The sequence below is a fragment of the Grus americana genome, chromosome 5, assembly GCF_028858705.1.
Source record: "Grus americana isolate bGruAme1 chromosome 5, bGruAme1.mat, whole genome shotgun sequence".
NCBI lineage: Eukaryota > Metazoa > Chordata > Aves > Gruiformes > Gruidae > Grus > Grus americana.
The window spans coordinates 7,004,875-7,025,978 of record NC_072856.1 but is presented as its reverse complement, the minus strand read 5'-3'; the positions used below and the strand labels follow the sequence as shown (position 1 = coordinate 7,025,978).

The 21,104-nt window shown below is 41.1% G+C and overlaps 1 protein-coding gene across 1 annotated transcript; it reads left to right on the top strand.

Moving 5' to 3' along the window:
- The first annotated feature begins 1,409 nt into the window (after positions 1–1,409).
- LIN7C (lin-7 homolog C, crumbs cell polarity complex component) lies at positions 1,410–14,815 on the top strand. The gene is made up of 5 exons (XM_054826625.1): positions 1,410–1,487; positions 6,834–6,952; positions 8,052–8,123; positions 8,475–8,684; positions 11,224–14,815. The coding sequence occupies exons 1-5, from the start codon at positions 1,451–1,453 to the stop codon at positions 11,377–11,379; spliced, it is 594 nt and encodes a 197-aa protein (XP_054682600.1). The 5' UTR covers positions 1,410–1,450; the 3' UTR covers positions 11,380–14,815.
- Positions 14,816–21,104: the final 6,289 nt, after the last annotated feature.

The window sequence follows — 21,104 nt, the reverse complement described above, 5'->3', positions numbered from 1 at the left end:
GGTCATTGTCCCGTTCACTGGGTCTACAGGAAAGTTAAAGCAGCTGCTTTAACTTCTGAATCTTTAGTCTTTAGTAAAGTCAGAATAATGCTACTTTAAAGGTATGTTTAAACATGTATTCTTATCACACGTCTTTTGGAAAAATCTTAAGATTTATGCAATATTGCTGAACACTCATTTATCTCCACAGGCTCATCTGTCCAAAGTCAGAGCAGGCTATTTAAAACTTCAATCACTTGTAACAGAATGGTAGTTCCTGCACCACTGTGATAGAAACATCTGGATTTTATTCCAGAAACATTCTACAGTTCCAGCTGCTAAAACACTTTTTCTCGCTGGAAACTAGTCTGTGAGGATTTAATTTTGTTCACCTGCAAAATTCCATTCATATGACCTTTTCATTGAAACGCACAGGCAGCATCCTTCAAACTGAGAGGAACTGGCATTAAAATGAATCACAGAAATGAGGGAGTACATCACTGTCACATTAGCAGACGCTGTTGAGAACTATTCTCTTTCAAAGCAAAGCATACAAAATGCAGACAAAATCAAAGCCAAACATGACGAGTTATACCTTTAGAAGAAATTAAGAATACATAAATACATGTCCTGAAGTAGTCTCCTACTCTTTCCCAGAAAAAGCCCAACAGAGTGAGTATGTCTTACTTGTACTGACATCGATTTAATACAGAAGGTAAATGCCATACATTAGCCCTGCACATAGATTAAATTGATGCCAGACAAGAAACATAAAGCACACGCTTCACATTTCGCACAGGCAGAACAACGTTTTTATATATATATCCCGTCCCTGGGGCGCTCCCTGCGTGGTGTTTTTAGCCTGTAGAGTCCTCAGTAATGTTAAGTAACGTCCCTTTGCTGGTGACCGAGCACTGGACCAGGCTGCCCGGAGAGGCTGCGGAGTCTCCCCTCCGGAGGTACTCGGAACCCGCCCGGCCGCCACCCCGCCGACCCGCTCTGGGTGAGCCTGCTCCGGCTGGGCGCCGGGCTAGGGGAGCTCCAGAGGCCCCTTCCAACCCCTGCCGCTCTGTGATTCGGTGAAGGGCTGCAAAGAAAAAAAAAAAAAAAAAAAAAAAAAGAGGGGGCATTTTCTCGTGAACTTTCCCATAATTTTGGCTAGCACCTGGGAAACAGCCAAGAGGACCCGTGCCCCGTTACATTAACGGGCGGGCAGGCAGCTGCCAGCCTCTGCAGGGACCCTCTGCCGGTCTGCGCTGTCCCTACGCCTTTGCACATCCCAGGCGAACACTGCAGTGGCTTCCGCGCCGCTCAGACAGAAGCGGCAGGCTGCTACCGTGATTAAAACCCCTATCGCGACCAGCGCCGCCATCTCACCCCGTGTCGGCGCCAACCCCGCCTCCGCCCCTCCCCCCCGCGGCCCTTCCGGCAGCGCTGCGTCACTTCCCGTGCGGGCCGCAGCGAGGAGAAGATGGCGGCGCTGGGCGAGCCGGTGCGGCTGGAGCGAGGTGAGCGCAGCTCCGGCCGAGGGACGGGCGCTCCCGCCCGCTTTCTGCCGCGGGCCACCTGGGGTGGTGGAGCTGCTAGTCCCCCCGCTGCCTGGGCCCGGCCCTGGGGTGCGTTGCCGGTGGCCTGTCCCGAGCCCTTGGGACGGTCCGTCTGCCGTCAGACGCTCTCCCGGCCTGAGGCCTCAGGGAGCCGCGCACCGCCGTGCCGCCGAGGGGGCGAGAGCGGGCAGCAGCGGCGGTGCGGCCCTCTCCGGGCCGCCGCAGGGCGCCGAGCGGCGCCTCTCCTCTCCCCTCCCAGAGACCGCCGGAGAGCAGCCATGTGCTAGCTGCTTCGCAAATGCTTCCCTTCGCTCCTGGTTCTTTCGGTGTGTTGGCGGGGTTTGCTTCCTCGGGTTTTCGGTGTGCAGCCCCCGAAGGGTTTTCTCGGGTGTCAGGTTGCGGCTGGGTTTCCGTGGGTGCACTCGCTCCAGACCTTCGGTGGTGCGTCTGCTCTGCCTTTGCTAGTGTCAACGCTTCTGCCAGCTCTTTACTCAACCTGCCAGCGCCCCGTTTCTGTTTCTCTCGGAAAACTTGGTCTTGAACGAAGCTGAATTCTTAGCTTTAAGTTCGATCTGTTAGGCGGTGTCTTAGCAGTAATAACTTGGGTGTTTTTGTAGAAGACAAGTGACACATGCAGGAGTCCCTCCACACTTGTTCATGGTTCTGCTCAACTCTATTATCCTCTCACATGTATGTTTTCATCTCGATTTACCAGTTTATAGTCTTAGTTTATATTTTTAGTACTGTGCAGTGTGTAGCTAGAATTAGTAGAGAAACAGGTAAAATACAAAACCTAGTTGCGTATTTTTTTTCTGTAGTATGTTTGTGTCTTTTACCCAGGGCTTTTAAGAAACAATGATAAAGTTCCTTCAGGGTGGTTCTTCAGAGCTGTGCAAGGTCTGCAGTAGCTCAGTGAATACATGCTTGTATAACAGTATACGTGATTGGTTTATTAGTGTGTATTTAGGAAAATAAGGGTGGGAAAATGGAATTTAAATGAGACTAGTTCTGAGGATGAGAAATCCTATTCTTGAAAAGGAAAGCAATTTAGTGAAGTGTAGGTGATTAGATGAACTGTTTTCCCACTGCCATTCCCATTGGCACCACCACCTTTGCTCACTTTTGCTTTTTCGTAGATGTGTAACTTGCTGTATATACCCACTTTATTGTGCTTGGTACTATCACGTGTTACCTACCCCAGAATTCAGTTTTTCTGTTTGCCTAACCCTCCTTTCCATTCCTCAAGCGAAGCGCTTGTAATGCGTGAGAGGCCTGTAAATAGTGACTTATGTAAGAACTTTGCTTCCCACTCTGCAGTTCATCTACCCTCCCCGCTCCAAAGCTTGTTAATTAGGGCAGCTGCTTTGGCAGTGGATTAGTTGCTCTTGGTAGGTCTCCGGAGTTAAACCTCGGGCAGCATCCTTCTCCACCTCATTACCCTGCCACTATGCTCTACCCATGAAAACAAACAAATCTGCAGAGTTACTTAGGGATCAGAGGAACAAAAGAGCTATTTAGTCTTCTGGCATATCAGTCTTTTTAAGCAAAGAAGAAAAAGAGAGCACAGTATAATGGACCTAAAAAAAGCAAGAGCTTTATTTACAGAAATAAATAACCTCTGTTAATTGTATGGGGTTGCCTGCAGATAACCTGATGATGAATGATCATCAACTTGAAAGTGAACATCACTAATGTTGTTGGTATATAGCATGAGAAAAGAGAGAACAGTGTAGAAAATGAGCTGATTTAAAAAGGTTACCATATGCTTACCATCAGGGCAATTGAATATTCTCCCCATCTGTTCTCTCCTCCAAGCTGCATTGCAAACATTGCCACCCAAATTCACTGGAGGGCAGGGAAGAAATAACATCTAGCATTTTGAAGTAACTCTTATGGTTTGGTGATGATGTGCGATAACTCTACATACACCTTAGCAATCCAGACTATTTGAATATAAGCAGCAGAGGTGGTTAACCAGGGCCGTCTATGAGGATGCTGCATTTTTGCTCTTTCTGTGTTTTGTTCACACATATGCTTGGAGTGGTGGCGTCTTGCTGGCTTTTTTTTCCACATTCTTTTAGTTTTAATGTATCTTTTTTTTTTTTCCTCCCAGGACTTCAGTCTAGTATCCTGTGATCACAAAAAATGATTTGTGAAGAACAGGCAACTGATATAAAAAGGATGAAAAGGTTAAAAGAAAATCCATTTTTTAGTTATGTGCAGATTCCATTTTACAGTGAGTTTTATGGGGTTTTTTTAATCAGGTACCTCTGGAGTTATTTCTGCCTCAATCCTTCATGAAATCCATCACTGGAACAATTCTATAGTGTTCATTTCAGTCTCTGGTGCTGAACAGTTGGCTAAGCCGTAGTGTTAATATTGTGAGGAAGACAGCTTTCAGCTGATCATATCCCGAGCAGTAGTTCAGGAAGGAGCAAACTACATAAGCAGAGCAGTCAGCATTCTTTCCTTGAAAATGATAGGTGTGTTTTGCCACTTGTTCCCAGCCAAACTAGTTTCTCTCCAGAGCTAGGAGAGATTGAATCTTCAGCTTCCGACTAACAGTGCCTAATGCAGATCAGTAGGAGAAAGTTATGCTCATTTCACTTTCAGACTGGTCTGATGGGGTCCTGTCAACAGGGTAAACAAAACAAAGTAACTGTTGGGGAGAAGTGCCCTGGTAATGGGATCCGTTGCCTGTGTCTACCTGAGCAAGAGGTGCAGTGCGATAAAAGGAGATCTGTTGAGTGCTGAGGACCCAACTTCATGCTGTGTTTGTTGTCTTTGGGTGTTTATTTTACAGCAGCAGCTTGGTCCTTTGATCTGAAAGCCCTTTTTTATTGAAGTGCACCTTCTGCTTTAGTTTCATCTAAAAGGAATCCAGTTCAGTATATCCCAGTCACTTTTTGACAAGCTGATTCTGTGCTCTTAGTCTACACTTTATGAAAGGCAGAGCTGGTTCCCAAATTAGCATTTTATACCCTAAGGTAAAATTGGCGACTTAGTTAAATATTTTGGCTCTTAGGAGATCCAGGTAGGAATTATATCTGGTTTATTGATGAAATGAGAAGGTCAACAAAGAGGAGAAATTAGCAAATGGAGTTCTGGAGTCTTGATTTCTGTAGCTACTCTTTGGATCAGAAGGTTGCTGTCACCCTTTAAAATTTCTTGCAGTATCCTAGTCAAACTGTTATCTAACAAGTTCACGCACCGTACAGCTTAACATCGTTCATGGACCAAAGGCTCGAACGGCTGGGTAGAACTGTGTTCTTTATGTGCATGAAATAGTCATTTGTCTGCAAACATCTGCAAGTATTTAAATGATAGCTGTATTGTAATTCACATACTTCCTAGACTTTTTTCATTAATATACGGAGTGTTGCAGGACTGGAAGTGCTACTATTGCCATTTGTTGATCATTCTACTTCAAGCTGTTCAGTGTGAAATTCAGATAACTTGTACTGCTGGTGCTGAACATACAGATTACTAAAAATGTTAGTGAATTTGCATCATAAAAAGACTGAAAGATTAATAAACAATCACATCTAGAACCTCTTTAATTTCACCAAATATTTTGTATGTTATGTAAAATACAAAATGTGTGTTAGGAAGTTAAAGCTTTAGCAGCACTTTTTTCATTTTGTAATTGTTGTACAAATAGCAAATATGCATGCCTGTGTGAAATGAGTTCTCTGTAGACTTGGCATTAGTAATAGCTGAAATTTAGGGTTTGATATTTCTTTGCTTTAGATACCAGGTGCTTGTAAAGCTTAAAGATACTTGCCAAAAAATGCCAAGTTCTTATGGCACGTAGAAAGAAACCTTAACTCTCATGTGAAATAATTTGTCTTGTAGCTGTAGCGGTAATGCTTGGATGTTCTTCCATGAAGGGTTTGTTTCCAGTCTGTGGTACAGACATAGCTTTAACTGCTAGTGGACAGCCGGTCTGTGAGGTTAAGTCCTGCCTTGTTTAATTGACTGCGCCACCTGATCTCAGTGTAGAAGTTGCTAATATGTATCTGATGGATAATTTACAAAAGTGGACAGAACATAACTGCCGGTTGTCTCTTGCCAGTGCACTTCACCTTAATTCCAGAACATACACCGTGCTGGTTTTTTCATCGTGTTACGTAAATTCTCTCTCCTTACAATTGGCCTTTAGGAGAAGTTCATGGCTATTGCACGTCTTCCGTGCTGACCTGACGCCATTGAATCGACGTGCATTCACATGAAAAATGATTGCCTAAATGTTCATTGCTGAAAAAAAGAAGTAACGTGTTTGGGACATAGCCGTGTCCCAGGCTTCATCCTTGTCTAAAATAATCTCTGCCTTACTTGTATAGTAGATTAATCCCTGCTGCTTTGCCTTTGTGATAATGAAGGTAATCCTTTCTATCTGCTTTTCTGAGAGACTGTTCTACTTGGAACTTGCGTGATTCAGAATCATCACTAATGTAAGACTTTGGAAATACAAGTGAGGGATATTAATGTATTCTACTCTTGTAGAGCTGCCGGGAGCATGTCACATAGCAATCGATGTCATGTTTGATGCCCATCTCGACTCATGCTGGTCTGGAATCAAATCCTTCACAGGGAGTTCAGTCTCACAAAGTACCATCTGCATTTATGAGAATATGGATGTGAATTCTTAGGAACAAATTTCTAGGAACTGGAACAAAGAGGTTTGGGGTTGAGGATTCTACACTACAGAGGTATTCTCTCTCAGCTGAGAATATCAAAAGGAGTTTAGTTGTTTTTCTGAGCACTTTGGAGAAAAAAAAAATAGGCCAGATGGTTCTCAGCCCTGTTGTAGGGAAAGCATTAAGTGTACTGTTGTTCTACTGAATTTTTGAATATAAAAGGAATGTTAGCGTATTTGACAATACTCTAGCTGGTTTGAACAAAATATTATCCATGTACTAGATAAAATTATGACGTTGTGCATATTAAATATTGATAGTGTATATATTGGTGAAATATTTCAGCCTGATTTTAAACTTCAAGGAAAAATCAGATTGTCTTTAAAATATACATATCGTAGTGATACCTCCAGATATGTCACAGGGTTGGATTGCTGTGGTTAACTTAAAAATAATGGGAAAACATGGTGGTTTATTGTTACATTTTGTAGATGTATAGTGGTATGTTGTTTTAAGGTATATGCAAGGTCACACACACACACACAGACTGCTCCATTAACTTAATTTAAAACAAAAAAAAAACCAAATCAAACCCAAAAAACCCCAAACAAACTAACTTGAATTTTCCTCAGGCATTCCTCATTACTGGTGCTTTATTTTTCTGTAGACATCTGCAGAGCAATTGAGTTGCTGGAAAAATTACAGAGAAGCGGAGAAGTGCCACCACAAAAGCTACAGGCTTTGCAAAGGGTCCTTCAAAGTGAATTTTGTAATGCTGTAAGGGAGGTAAGTTAACTTTGACATAAGCAGTTACCTTGAGTTAACAATCCATATGTTATGCTTTTTCCTTTTGTGTTCAGTGCAGTAATCTGATTTTTTTTTTTCTAAAAGCTGAATTTGACTTACAGAGCTTAACAGAACAAGACTTATTTTTAAAAGTTCAAAAGAAGATAATTTGGGATGGCATAGGTGTATTAAATAATGGCTCAGGAGCAAATAACTGTTTAGAGGTTATTTTGAGAGTCTGTCCTTACTGGCAGCTAGCAGGCTGCTAACCTCCTGGAATGTAAGAATGGACAAAGTACGAATTGCCTCTGTTTCTTTTAAGCCAAATCCGTGTCACCTTGAGGTGGAGCCTTGCACCACCTCATCGTCGTTCCAGATACTCTGTCAGAGACTTTTAAGTGATTGAATATGCCTGCTATTGCTCTTGCTGCTACCGCTGATAACGCCTGGAATGATTTAAAAGATCTGTTTGTAGACATAGGTGTCATCTTAATGTTTCCATTCTATTGAGAACAGCATGTTTATTGCTTAGCAAGTCCAAATGATAGGCAGGTAGATGCAAGGGATGTGGGTTAGCTCTCAGTTTAAGCACCTCCTTAGCTTTAGTATTCTTACTGCCTCTGTGTTTTCAATACCTTAACTTAAGATATTCAGTCAGTTGCATCAGTTGAAGGAAAATATGGGGGCTTGTGGAGATGGCTAGGTTGTTGGGAGAGCTTTGAAGAGCTGTCCTTAAGTGATTTTGCGTACATCCTTATTGAAGAGTTCCAACTTGAAGCAAACAAGTGAAGGTAGTCATCCGTGTCTCCAGTCCAGTGTGTTAGACTAGCTGAATTAATAGTGGGGTCTGAATCCTGTGGAAGGAGGGAAGATGTAGGTTGAAACCTAGATATGCATGGATTAACGGAGCAATAAAGATGCTGAGAGAGTTGTTTCTTCATAGTGTGGGTGATTATCCCTTGATCCTTTGTAGTGAATCAGGGAGTAAGGTGTGTACTTTTTAATTTACACATTTTTGAGTTGTACCTGACATTTTGTTGTATTATCTAAGCAGAAAAATATCTGTTTTCCCCATACTTAAACTGTTTTGTCTCTAAAGGTGTATGAACACGTATACGAAACTGTGGATATCAGCAGTAGCCCAGAAGTTAGAGCTAATGCAACAGCAAAGGTAAAAGCCAAACTATAACTTCTGTAAAATACAGTAGTTTGTTACTTTAGAAGCAGAAGATGATTATTTAAAATTCAGAAGGATATTATCTAGATATCTGATAAAATGGATAAGCTTAACGGGTTATTAAAAGGTATAACAAAAGACTTGTTATTTTTAAATTTCTGCATTTTAATTTTATTCTTGAAGTTCTAAATTTTTCATGCTAGTGTTGGTATCTAGGGAATTAATCTCATTTGTCTTAATATTTAAGTACTTTGAGATAAAAATACTTTTTCAGCCTGCTCACTGTGTCTAGCTGAAGGATCTATTTTTAATATTTTATAAATAGGAAAATCTTGTGTCTTACAGGCCACTGTAGCCGCATTTGCTGCTAGTGAAGGTCATTCCCATCCCAGAGTGGTTGAACTACCCAAAACCGAAGAAGGTCTTGGATTCAACATTATGGGAGGCAAAGAGCAAAACTCTCCAATCTATATCTCTCGAATTATCCCTGGTGGTATAGCTGATAGACATGGAGGCCTGAAACGTGGAGACCAGCTGCTTTCTGTAAACGGAGTGGTAGGAATTGGTTTTCCCTTTACGTAGCAGTAACTTCTTATTTCCACTTGGGGGCATATGGAGAATAGGCATGACACAAGCTCGATGTCGTCTTTTAGTCTTGGTGAAGTAGCTTTTCTTTGGCCTTGCAGGAACAACTTCCTTAGGTTTCTAGGGAGTTGTGTGCATTGAGAGTTCTAGGATTATACTTTGGTTATCTGTCTCAACTGGGAACTGTGCTACTTAAGTCAGTATTTCAGATTCTATGGGGTTGTATAAATCTAGTCAAGTTATTGTTTTGTGAAATAGTATTAAACTGCTATTATGGCTGCTTCTATCATCCAAGTTTCACGATGCAGATTTTAATTAATATAGTTTTCTGCACCTTCTAAGGTAAGTAGTAAATTATGCTGTTATGTTGCATTAGACTGACCAGATTCTCATCCCAATAAAAATGCTACTGCATAATGAAAGCTGTAATAAGATGGAACTATGAGGTGGTGTTATCTTCAGTGGTGTGATTTTTTTTTTTTCTTCCACTGAAGTGGACTACTTTCAAAAACTGAGACTTTCTAGCATATTTTAAGGAGTGTATGCCCAAAGTGTTGTTGTGGATATTTCTTTTTAATAAGTATCCTCTTCTGTAGAGTTACAACACAAAAAGCAAAACACAGGGTGGCTGGGAAGAGGAGGCTGTGGACAAGCTTTGACTTAAGGCAGCTGGTAGTCAAATGCGTGTGAATATCTCTCAAACTTTTGCTTTTATTTACAGACAAGCTGTATGCTATCTTAAAATCAGTGTTCTTAGAATTACATCTGCAAACCTGATTTTATTTTAAGACTTGAGAGTCGAACTAAATACCGTGCTCTTTAATGCAAGTGGGATTCTTTGACGCATGAAAGAAATGGAGACTTACTGGGTGTCTGTACTCTGGGAAGTCCCTGCTAGCACAGATTGCTGACATACTTGGCTCCAGAATATTACCTGGGAGTCCAGCTGTCCTTTTCAGGAGACATAAGAGAAATCACAGCTGTGGTGACGCAACCATCCTTGGCCTAGCCTTCCTGATATTTTTAAGCATTGAGGGACAGGTGTTAGGACTGTCTTTAGAGGAGGCCTTCCTCACCCACAGATGCTCTTCAAGAAAACAAAACGGCCACTCTACCCCAAACTGAACCAGATCATCAGACAGTTGGTACAGCTGACAATGACTGCATGTGTGTGCATGCACATGTATAAATATATATATAGCCATTGAAAGAATACAGTGAATGCATAAAATACTATTGAGAATGCTAACGTGGTCTCAGAAGAAGAATCTTCTGATGTTTACAGATGGAATCCTATCATCTTAATACATATGACAGGCTTTTTCTTGTAATTGTAATTTCTAATTTAATACTTAAAAAAAAAAATAATTGCCACTGCCAAGACTGCAGTGAATGTGCCTTAAAACAAGTTTGGGGGTTTTTTCAGCTTGGAGATTTTGAGTATACTCCAGAATTTTAGGTATTTTGATATAATTAAACGTAGAACTTTACAAACCTTTTATTACCAATTTTAAACAGAACAGCCTACACATCCACTTGAATAACAAAAATGAAAACATTCAAATGTATGTGCTGTCTGACAGAAGAGAAATAACCTGGGTTTTTTTAACTGTTGTCTTTCTTTCTGTAAGTAACTTTATAGTAACGGGGAAACCCTCCAATCAACAGGTACATCACCTGCCTTCTAGCTTCTAATAGCACCAGTGGGAGGTAGGCTTGGGGTAGTCCCATCATTGTGTTTAATAAGTTTGGGAGAAATAAGTTTTGCTGATAAAATGTATGCTATCCATGAATGTGTATTTGAATGCAGTTGTTGAGAATTCTTGCTTAAGATTTGTAGTTAGATGAATCCAATATAACCCCACTACATTCTGAGAGTTGTTTTAGGAAAGTATTTTTATTCTCTTCTTATTGAGTTGGGTTAGGCTGTTCTTACTCAGTTTAGAAAATGAATACCTTGCATTTACTGAGAGACGTGTGGAAAACTAAGATAAGCAACACACTGCATGTTAGCTGCTCTATTGTGGGTGCCCAGTGTGCGCTGTTTTGCCTTGTAACACAGGATAACATCAAGGCAGCTATCTTGCAGTTGTCTCTGGCAACTTACTAGGCAAATTGAGGATGACTACTGCATTTAAAATGCATACCAAAAGAAGATTTAAAATTCAAGATTGTTTATAAGTGTCCTCCTGAAATTGTTGATTTTTAAGTGTAATTTCATAATTGCCTAATGTTATTCTTATTTCACCTATTGTATGTCAATACAGAATTTAATTGTTCAGCATAAACCTAACCAAAAGTTTTGCACTACTCTTGTTAATACTAAATAGTATATTTATCATCACCTCTTTCTGATTTGCTGAAGAATAAATCCTGAACTTGAGTGACGTTGTCCTTGTGTAGTCTCCGAACTAGAATACTTCAATATTTGATTACGTAGAAATTGTACAAAAAATATTTTCAGTGTGCGTCTTTACTAATATTGTACTTAATGGTTTATGCTTTGCAGAGTGTCGAAGGTGAACACCATGAAAAAGCAGTAGAACTGCTGAAGGCAGCTCAAGGAAAGGTTAAATTAGTTGTGCGATACACGCCAAAGGTCCTGGAAGAAATGGAGTCGAGATTTGAAAAAATGAGATCGGCAAAACGCAGGCAGCAAAACTAACGTTGTATGCAATAACTTAAAGAGAAAATATATTCCATTTACATTTTATAGTTTGCTTTGCGACTCGGTTGATCCAACGCCTGGGCTACAAAAGACGCTGTCCTTTTCATAGAATCACAGAATGACTGAGGTTGGAGGAACTCCTGGAGATCACCTAGTCCACACCCCTTCCCCCCCCCCCCCCCCCCGGCTCAGAGGAGGGTTAGCTAGAGCAGGTTGTTCAGCGCTGTGACAAGCTGGGGTTTTGAGCATCTCCAAAGATGGAGACTCCAGAAGATCTCTGGGCAACCTGTTCTAGTGTTTCGATCTCCCTCACACTACAAAGGTCCATTCTTGTGTTTAAATGCAGTTTCCTGTCATTTCCATTTGTGCCTGTTGCCTCTTGTCCAGTCACTGGATGCTGCTGAAAAGAGTCTGGCTCTTTTTATGCCCTGTCAGGCATTTACACACATTGGTAAGATCACCCCAAGCCACCTTCTCTCCAGGCTAGACAATCCCAGTTCTTTCAGCCTCTCCTTGACTGTCGATGCTCTTATCACATAATCGCCTTTGTGGCCCTTCGCTGGACTCACTCTTGTGTGCCCATGTCTCTATTGAACTGGGGAGCCCAAAACTGGACCCAGCACTTGAGTTGTCTCACCAGGGCTGCGCAGAGGGGAAGAATCACCTCCCTCAACTTGCTGCTTTTCCTAATGTAGACCAGGAGGCTGCTGGGCTGCTTTGCCACAAGGGAACATCGGTGGCTCGCGGTCAGCTTTGTGTTGCTCTCTGCAAGGCTGCTTTGTAGCCGGTCAGCCCCCAGCCCGAACTGGTGCGTGGGGTTATTCCTCCCCAGGTGTAGGACTTTGCACTTTCCTTTGCTGAGCTTTGAGATTCCCGTTTGCCTGTTTCTCCAGCCTGCCGAAGTCCCTCTGAATGGCTCGCTGAGAGCGTACTCTGTCCTGTCACCCGTGGTGTTAATGAAAATGTCAAACAGCATGGACCCTGGTACAGACCCCTGGGGTGCGTCAGTAGTGACTGGCATCCGGCCGGACTTTGTGCCACTGATCACAACCACCCTTGGCAGTTCAGCCATTTTTAGAATGTTTTTGGTCTACACTTGTTTCACAGTTTAAGAGGAATGTGTACTTTTAAAATGGCCTAAGATAGCCCCAAAAAACCCATATATGTTGATATTTCTATTGTGGTTTTTTTTTTTTAAATAAGTCTCTTTCATGTCAGACCTCTAAGCATGAAAGTGAATTTACAGATTTTTCAAAGGCTTTTAATAAGACATATTTCTGCAATCGGCATCCCTTTTTTCCTGTTTTCTTTTGGCATTATTTAACATAGAATGTGCAGGTTTTTTTGCTGAATGATTTTGGAAAAAAAGATTCTTATGTAGCAGTATTTTGGCACTTTTCTTAAGAATATGTTGTTTATCAATTACAAAACCTAATCGTGATCTACTGTGTAGCTGATGATGATACCAGATTTTGTAATGTTTTGGTGAGTACATTATTTTTACACTTCTGCTAAATCGTAATTCGTTACTCTGGAAATTGTATTACCTCACCTGTAAATAATTTACAGTTGGTATTATCATACAGTGATTTTGTAATAGCTGACACAAATTTGCAACAATCATTCCTGTAACATTATTTTGTACTACTCTTAAAGCAGTTAAGGGGAAAAATGTAATTGTGTATGCAGTTCTGGATCGAGTCTCTAGGTGTATTTTTATATTCAGAAACAGAAGTTATGTTAATACAGTGCAACAGAATTCCAGATGTTTCCCTGACCTTCTGCTGTTTAAAAGAAATACTCATCTTAATTGTCATACCTCTCTTGTGTTTTTTAGTATCTTCTGTTGTAGTTTTAACTACAGACTGACTGTATTGGTCTTGGAATAGTTAGCACCTAAATTATTATTACATTTGTAAGAGTAAAATGTTCTGAGGCTTATATGCCGGGTTACCCTGACATGTGAACTTGTCTGGGGTTTTATTACTGACTGCTTCTGACTTGGAGGGTTCTCGTTTGTTACTATGAAGTACCGCATCACCATTGCTAGGGAGCTTTGTGTGGAATGGTGCTGTGGTGGTGATAAGGAAATTAATGTCTTATCTCATGTGTAGTTGATGGTGGCACAGGTTTTGTGTGCTGCTTGGAAGAAACTTTTTCTGGACAGAGAATCATCTACCAGGTTTGAGGCTGTACTTGTGTAGTTTAGGCTTTGGGTTCTTTTTTTTTCTTAAGTTTCACCTTTTTGCTATATATTTAGAATTAACTTGATTGTCTACTGGGTGTTTGTTCACTTGTATGGCAGCTATGAGTGCTTCCTAATTGACTGTTAGTAATTTGATTCTTAGAGGCTTTAAACTGAAAAGTGCAGTTCTTACTATGTGGTTAATCCCTAGTCTTTTCACTTGGAGCAGTATGATCCATTGTGAAATAATTCAGTATGTGAAAGAAAGGAAAAGTTTAGCGATCTAAAAATGACAGCATGAAGTTCGTGCTTTGTCAGTTGATCTACTGGAAAAGAAAAAATGTGATTGCTACAGGCAAGTGAGAAATGTGATTGCTTTCTGCATGTTTGTAAGCATGGTAAGCCTGCAAAGAGAAATTTGGATTTTAAAGATCCTGATAGTTTGAAAATGCAGTAAACTATATTTATCAGTTAGATGACATTGAGCACTGAATTGCATGGTTGATAATCTGTCATAGGCCTCTTTCAAAAGGCCTCATTACTGATACAGCCATGTTGTCGAATTGTATATTTTTATGGAACAACTAATGTTTAAAGTATTGAGACCAAAATCACTAGTTAGACCAATTGTGGATGTTTTAATTTAATTGTAAAATAGTAGAGATTTGTTCTAGAGCTATATATAAAAGTATATATTAAAGAAAGGTATGGGTACAAGATAGAAATGTGCATTCTAAAACCTGTATCCCTTGTGTTACTGAACAGAGGGGTGTGTTTTGTTACTCTTAAGGAAATATTTACTCTAGTGCAGCTAGAGCTGCTAAACGTGGTAGCATTTCCATTCTGAATTGTAGCATTTGGATACAGTTTGTCAACTACTACAAAATGTGGGGAGGTGTATCTGGGCATATAAAGTCTATGTGTGGAATTTAATAAAAAGCTTTTTATTTGCAACAGCAACAACAAAAAAAATCCAATGAACAGACAACTCATTAACAGTCATCTTCAATGCTATGAAAACCCTATAATATTAAGGAAAGGATGGATGAAAATATGCCAAGAAACTTGATCTCTGTTACTACTGAGCAGTGCCTGTACTGTGTTAATATGCAGTCCCTACACACTCAGCATACGTGGATATGCAAACAGGTTAAGAGGAGGTATCGTTTCTGCAGATAACTTCTGCATCTATTGCTGCTGTGAGGGATCTTTGGGTTTTATCAACAGAAAAATAAAAGTTAAATTTCACATGCATTGTGTTTGTGCATTTTTCTTCTGACTTTCCGTTTTGACTACTGTTTTCAGACTGCTGTAATCGGGTGTTTGTAATCCCTAGGGCATAACGTAAACACCCTGCATGTGTGTGGGCATCCCAAGAGAAAAACTTGAAATCTGTTGTGAGTTTCTTCTCCGGATTGCTTGTGGATCTTCCCTTTTCTACCCCAATATTTTGTGATTTGTTGGAGAAGAAAATCAGAAAGCTATAAAGTATCCATTATATCTTGGACCTCCTGCATTTTTGAGACCTCCTTAATCTCAGCTGCATAAACTTACATGATGCATATTATTCTGAGTCAGATATTATCTTAATTGTTTGAAGCAAGTATCTCAAGTAATGAGATGTTGAATTTCTCTAATTCCTTGTTTAAAGGCTTTGTAACTTTGTCAGCTCCTGAGAAAAATGTGCCTGGAGTTACAAACTGAGATAAAGGTAGGAGAAAATGCTTTGGTTTTGAATGTAAAAAGACTCTTTTAATGTAGGTAGGCTGGACTGCAAATTGAAAATATATGCAAAAATCTTTATATGAATATTTTTATTTGATGTAGAGGACTGATAACACATGAACTGGAAATAAGAACACTTTTTTAGTTTAAAATCAAACAATTTCCATGATCTTGCGTACGCTGTGGCTGACTGTTCTGCTGAAGAGGGTTTGACTTATAAACTGTGACTGAAGTACATTAAGACTGAACTTAATGTCATTTCACAACTTGAAAAAAAACCCAGTAATTTATCGACGTCATGTTTTTCATTGCAATTACAGGCCTAACTGATTTTAAAACAACTGAAAATGTTGGTGGAACATACTTTATTTCTGACTTCTGATTTCAACTGTGATCTAGCTGTCAATAGCCAAACAGGCTGGAAAAGTATTTTGACCAAGCTAGTATCCCACCTTAAACAGGCGTGGACTGAGAGAACCAAACTGACTCATAAACTACATAAGCAACTCCAGTGTTTTGCTGCAACATCGTTTTCCGCTCTTCTGATCATTTCTTGCTGGATGCGAATGTTTGGGTTTTTCCGTTGATGTAAGCGAACTCCAAAAGCAAAGTGCATGGTCAAAGGAATTGTTGGTGCAAGGAAAGGGTGAGACCATGGTAGGCAGAAAAACTGGAAGCCCAAGATAGGGAGCAGTCTGGATTTCTGTGATCCGTTACCTTGTAAAATCCTGTTTAGAAGCTGGTTTTTGAGAAAAGCCTGGATTGCAGCGCTCACTTTTATAGGGAAGTTGGCCTTTGCCTGGAGGGTCTGAGGCCAAGACAGCGCAATCAACAAAAGACATCTGAAATGCAGAGGTGTGCCTCAGGATAAAGTTAGTAGCTAGTTTGAATAATAATAAATCAAACCAAGAAAGCTGCAATAAAAGTTCCAGAGAAGCCTTTTAAAATTGTTAGTATTGAATTTGAAGTTCTGATGTGCTACTATTTCTTGTTGTGTGGGTTGGGATAGAGTTAATTTTCTTCATAGTAGCTAGTATGGGGTTATGGTTTGGATTTATGCTGAAAATCGTGTTGATAATGCAGAGATGTTTTCGTTACTGCTGAGCAGGGCTTCCAAAGGTAAGTAAAACCACCTGTGCCTGCGTCTTATCTAATCGCAGCTCAACTTCTCTGCCCGAGCAGTACAGTAGCATTGTCTGAATAAAATCTAATCTGCGTTGGAGCCTGCATGGCTAACAGCAGGGAAATAAGTCACCAAGCCTTTCACCTGCTTCAGGTGGCTGTGAGTAAAAGGCAAAAGTTGGTGATTTATTGTATTACTGGCATTGCAGTAGCGCCTACAAGTCCTGGGTTTGAATCGGGATCCTATTGTATTTTGCAGCGTACAAACACGGAACAAATAGTTTGGCTCCAGAGCGCCTTGATCTGTTGCTAAGAAATTGTAGGTTTTGTGGCTGGTATTGTAAGAGAAGTGTTTCTGAGAACCGGAAATAAAATACAGTAGAAAATGAAATAATACTTCTTGTAGTTTCTTCTGCGATTACATTTGGGGCATTTTTTTATTATTTTTTCCTCTAGAGGAGTACAAAAGTGAGCGTGCCCCTCGGCACAAGCAGAGACCTTGAGATGCAAATACCTACTCTGGTATTTGTATTAAAACAACTTTTTTTTTTTTTTGGCAGGTTCACGACCGTAATCGTACTGAAGCCCAGAGCCTGCAGTAGCCATGCTTTTTTTTTCAGTCATCTCCATGATAAATGTGGAGTCCCTAAGAAATTGTATTTGTGTTGCTGTTTTGTGAAAGTATTAAATGTGTGTAACGTGCTGTTGGCGTTAGACGTGGGTCACGCTGCAATTTAACTACATAGAGCAACAGCTTTAGATAAATGCAAGGACATATTCAAATGAAATAGCAAGAGTAATTCTAATTAGGCAGAATGCAGCTAGGTAAGTAAAGAAAAAGTCATGATAAAGGATTGCACTTACTTATGAAAAGTGATGGTTGTGTCTTTCCAGTTTGTCACCTATTAAGCATTGCCAAATACCTTTGTCACTTGGTCCTAAGTGTCCCCCTAAATGTTCACATCAATTTGTGCCCTGTCTGGCATGCTGGCCACCGCTATCGTGTCATTAGGTCATTCTTGGTATGGTGGCCAGTGGATACGTGTCCCAAGTAGCGATTCGTTAGTGGCTGGTGGTACGTTTGCTCCCCTCCAAGACAAGTGTCTTTGAAAAAGCGCCCGGTCCCCTTGGAGAGCATCAGTGTTAGTGTGTATCAGTTCCATCAGCACCAGCCCCTCCGCAGTGGAAATACGTACTGGGAGCTGTGATTTCAAAACTTGAATTTGTTTCAGGTTTTATATACCCTTCTCGATACCTAATGACAGAGAAGACATCACAAAAATATCTCCAAAAATGAGTTGGCTGCCTCCAAACAAGCTGATCCCCAAGGTGGAGGAATGCTCACAGCTTCTAAAGGATTTATTTTTCTGGATTTTGTTCTGCGGCATACACCCCCTCTGCAAATACTGAAGGCAAGCTCTGGGTTAAGCCCGGCTTGGCGAGGGGTGCTGCCTGGCAGAAGAACCGTAATCACCCCATCTTCTGTGAGATAAAAGCAGGACTGTCCTCTGGGCAACCACCACCACTCTGGCATTTGCAGCTTTTGGGTTTGTTTTGCAGGTGCAGGTTTTTTGCATTAACCTCATGCTACAGAACAAAACTTGAACCTCTCTGAATGCCAAGCCAGACAGGAATGATGGGAAATAGCAGTGAGCAACAAAGACAAGGATAAAAAATTGGCAAGGAGGATAAAATAGCCCCACAATGACTAGTGTCATGCCCCAAATTTCAAAGACAGCTCAACTTGATGATAAATCTCAATTACTTAGCAGTTTGCTTCCCTTCCTCCCCCCCGAGATACAAGCTACTTCAAATAAGGCTGGGATTCCTCAGTTACTCTGGTGACAAGGACTCTGCCGAAGCCCGTTGAGTCAGTTGCCTCATAACTGTAAGAGCTTTTCAAAAGGACAATCTAAAGTCAATCCTACAGGAACTAAGGCACCCACAGATCAGTAATGTTTATACTGCTTCAAAATAGGAATAAATTTTTTTTTTTATGTTCTTCTGCAGCATTTGAGTGAGAGACAAAGAACAACAGAGACAAAGTGTTAGCGATGAGGAATCACATGCTATAACAAAATAAAACCAACACTTCTGTTCATCTTCAAGGCTCCAGGTACAGGAAGAAATCAGTCTTCGTGCAGTGACCTAGTCATTTCAGAGAACGTGCCAAAATAAAGTACGCGGTGTGTATGCGACGTGACTTCGATCAATACATTAAATTCCAGAATGTTATTGGGTTAATTCATACTAATAGAAAAATCCAGCTCACAACCTATGGGGAGTATAGCCCCTTGGTCTTCACTGGGGATATTCTGATACCTATGACTTAAATATAAATCATTTAATTTGTTAGCACTGCAGAATTTCATAATGAAAATTGTTCATCGACAAATGGTTACATTATTTATGTAATTGTTCCCTTATATATCCCACGTATTTCTCCATGTGTATTAGAGTTATTCTGTGGTGATGATAAGTAATGTATCAAATCAAGTTTTCTTTGATAAAAAGCACTTAAACAAAAAGGTTTTATTCACTCTAACACAGGAGCTTTAATAGTATTTTGCTAAACAGCTTAGGATTGTGGGCATGTTCTGGGAATAATTTATCATCAAAGTTAGGTTTACTCCTTTACGTTACTTGGGCTCCACTATAATTCTTCCGAATAGAGTTTAAGTAGGATTTAAAGCTACATAATCCTTAAGCTGGTCCTCTGCAAAGGCAGATTTCACCCTTCAGGCACTGCTTTGTTTAGGTTTTTTAATTCCTAGTATAATGTCTTGCCTTACATTTTACACTGGTCGGCGCTTCAGTGGCTTATTAAAAAAAAAGAAAAAGTGAAAAACAGGCTGGGTGACTTAAAAAAGAAAATTCTTGTTGTTTCCTACGGAGGCTCTCGGGAGAAGGGTAGCGGCAGGGCCGGAGCTGCTCGCCGGGCGACCGACGGGCTGGGCGAGCGCTCGCCCCCGCTAGGTGCTGCCGGAGAGCTGCCGGCGGGGCGAGCTGCCTGCCCCTGCCTGCCCCTGCCTGCCCCTGCCTGCCCCTGCCTGCCCTCCCACCTAACGTGCTCTTCTCGCTGCTGCTCAGTTGGCCGCGGCCCGTGAAATATGCCAAAAAGCTTAACGTAGGTAGCGGGGGCTCCGTGCGTTGCCTTTTCAGCACCTGAGTTAGCGGGCAGGCTTGGCTTTGAGCTTCGGGCTTTGCTCTTGCACGTGGTTTCCCCACTCAGGTCTTGGTAACAGGGGCTCTGTCTTCACTGAATTAACTGGCCTTCTTTGTAACCTCTTCCTTGCAAAGTGTTTGCTCGTCGTACCTAAACCTGGTCACGGGCTGATTTCACTTTGGCTATCGTTTGATTTATCTTAATGTTACAAGTATTTCATGCTAGAATGTCTGTAGAGAATCTTGATGGCGCCGTGCTTGTCATAAATACTTTCTAGAAGAAAATTAACCTTTAAAACTAAGACCCACCTGCATTTTAGCACAGCTCATTCCCATTTCTTTCAACTGAGTGAGGGTCCATGAGCTCATTGTAACTCAGAAACTTGTTGAATTACCGCAAAGTGCCTACAAAGTCAAGTGATGCTCAAATCTAAAGCAGCGTATCGGGGAGGGGGCGAGTGGTTGGACAGAGAGGAGAACCCCCACATCTGGTGTTCTGCCAAAGGCCTGCGGTTTGGGGGGGGATTCATGTGAAAACAGGAGAAGCTGGAATCCTGACCGGGAGATGAGACTGTCCCTCGCTACTCCAGGTTGGGCAGGAGGGGAGGTGCCCGAGGAACGGGTACTCCATGCTTCCCGCCTTACGCCTGCTTTCAGACAGTAAGACAAAGATGTACTCTACCGACCGGGGAATATCATACTGCCTTTAGAATAAGATGCACGATACGAATTAAAGCCTTTCTAGATCAAATACAGATTGACATGAATATTGGGCTAAAACCTAACCCTACGTACTAGTTGTTTTGCCCTAAATCACTTTGTCATTCCTGAGTAGTTACCTATTTTCAGCTGAGTTTAGAGTGCTAAGATAAAATTAATTTATTATGATGCTATTGTATTATAGGAGGAGCTGGCCTCCCTTTTATTTACAAGGGAAGAGATAGCACTGGAGAATCTCTAGGACTAATTTCTAGACAGCAGAGGAGCTGGCACTTCTGGGGGGGGGGGGGGGAAATCAACCAAAAAAAAACCCCAGACCAAACAAAAACCCAGCAACGACCACCTCCGCTCTGTGGGCTGTCCTCTCTTTTAGCTTTATTTGATTTACTGAAGGTGTTGGAATAAACTGCCTGGTGTTATTGCCCTGTATTTATGGTGTAGCATCCCTTTTCTGTTCATAGCCTAGCTCACTGGATTCCGGAGGCAGCTTTTGGGATACTTGAGCAAGGAGAGACCCACCAGGCCAGACTGCAGAATGCATTACGCTCTGGACCATCTAGGCAATCCACATACAGAAATAGTGCTAGAGGCACTGTACCATTGGAACATAAGCATTGTTTACATACAGAGGTGATTTTTAATTATAAGTATTTTTAAAATTAATTTTCTGTCCTGTTTTTATTCGATATTTAAGTTGTGTATTTCTTTACTTTCCATGTGCTGTTTGTAAACTACGGATCTTAGCGGTCTTGCTTGTGTGTCTTGTGTTACAGAGATGTAGAGTAGGTATCGACAAAGTCATTTG

Bases quoted from the DNA above. Each gene is read 5' to 3' on its own strand.
- LIN7C (XM_054826625.1), top strand. From the start codon at position 1,451: ATGGCGGCGCTGGGCGAGCCGGTGCGGCTGGAGCGAG. The intron at 6,953-8,051 runs GTAAGTTAACTT...TTGTCTCTAAAG, and splicing joins TTTGTAATGCTGTAAGGGAG to GTGTATGAACACGTATACGA. The intron at 8,685-11,223 runs GTAGGAATTGGT...TATGCTTTGCAG, and splicing joins TGCTTTCTGTAAACGGAGTG to AGTGTCGAAGGTGAACACCA.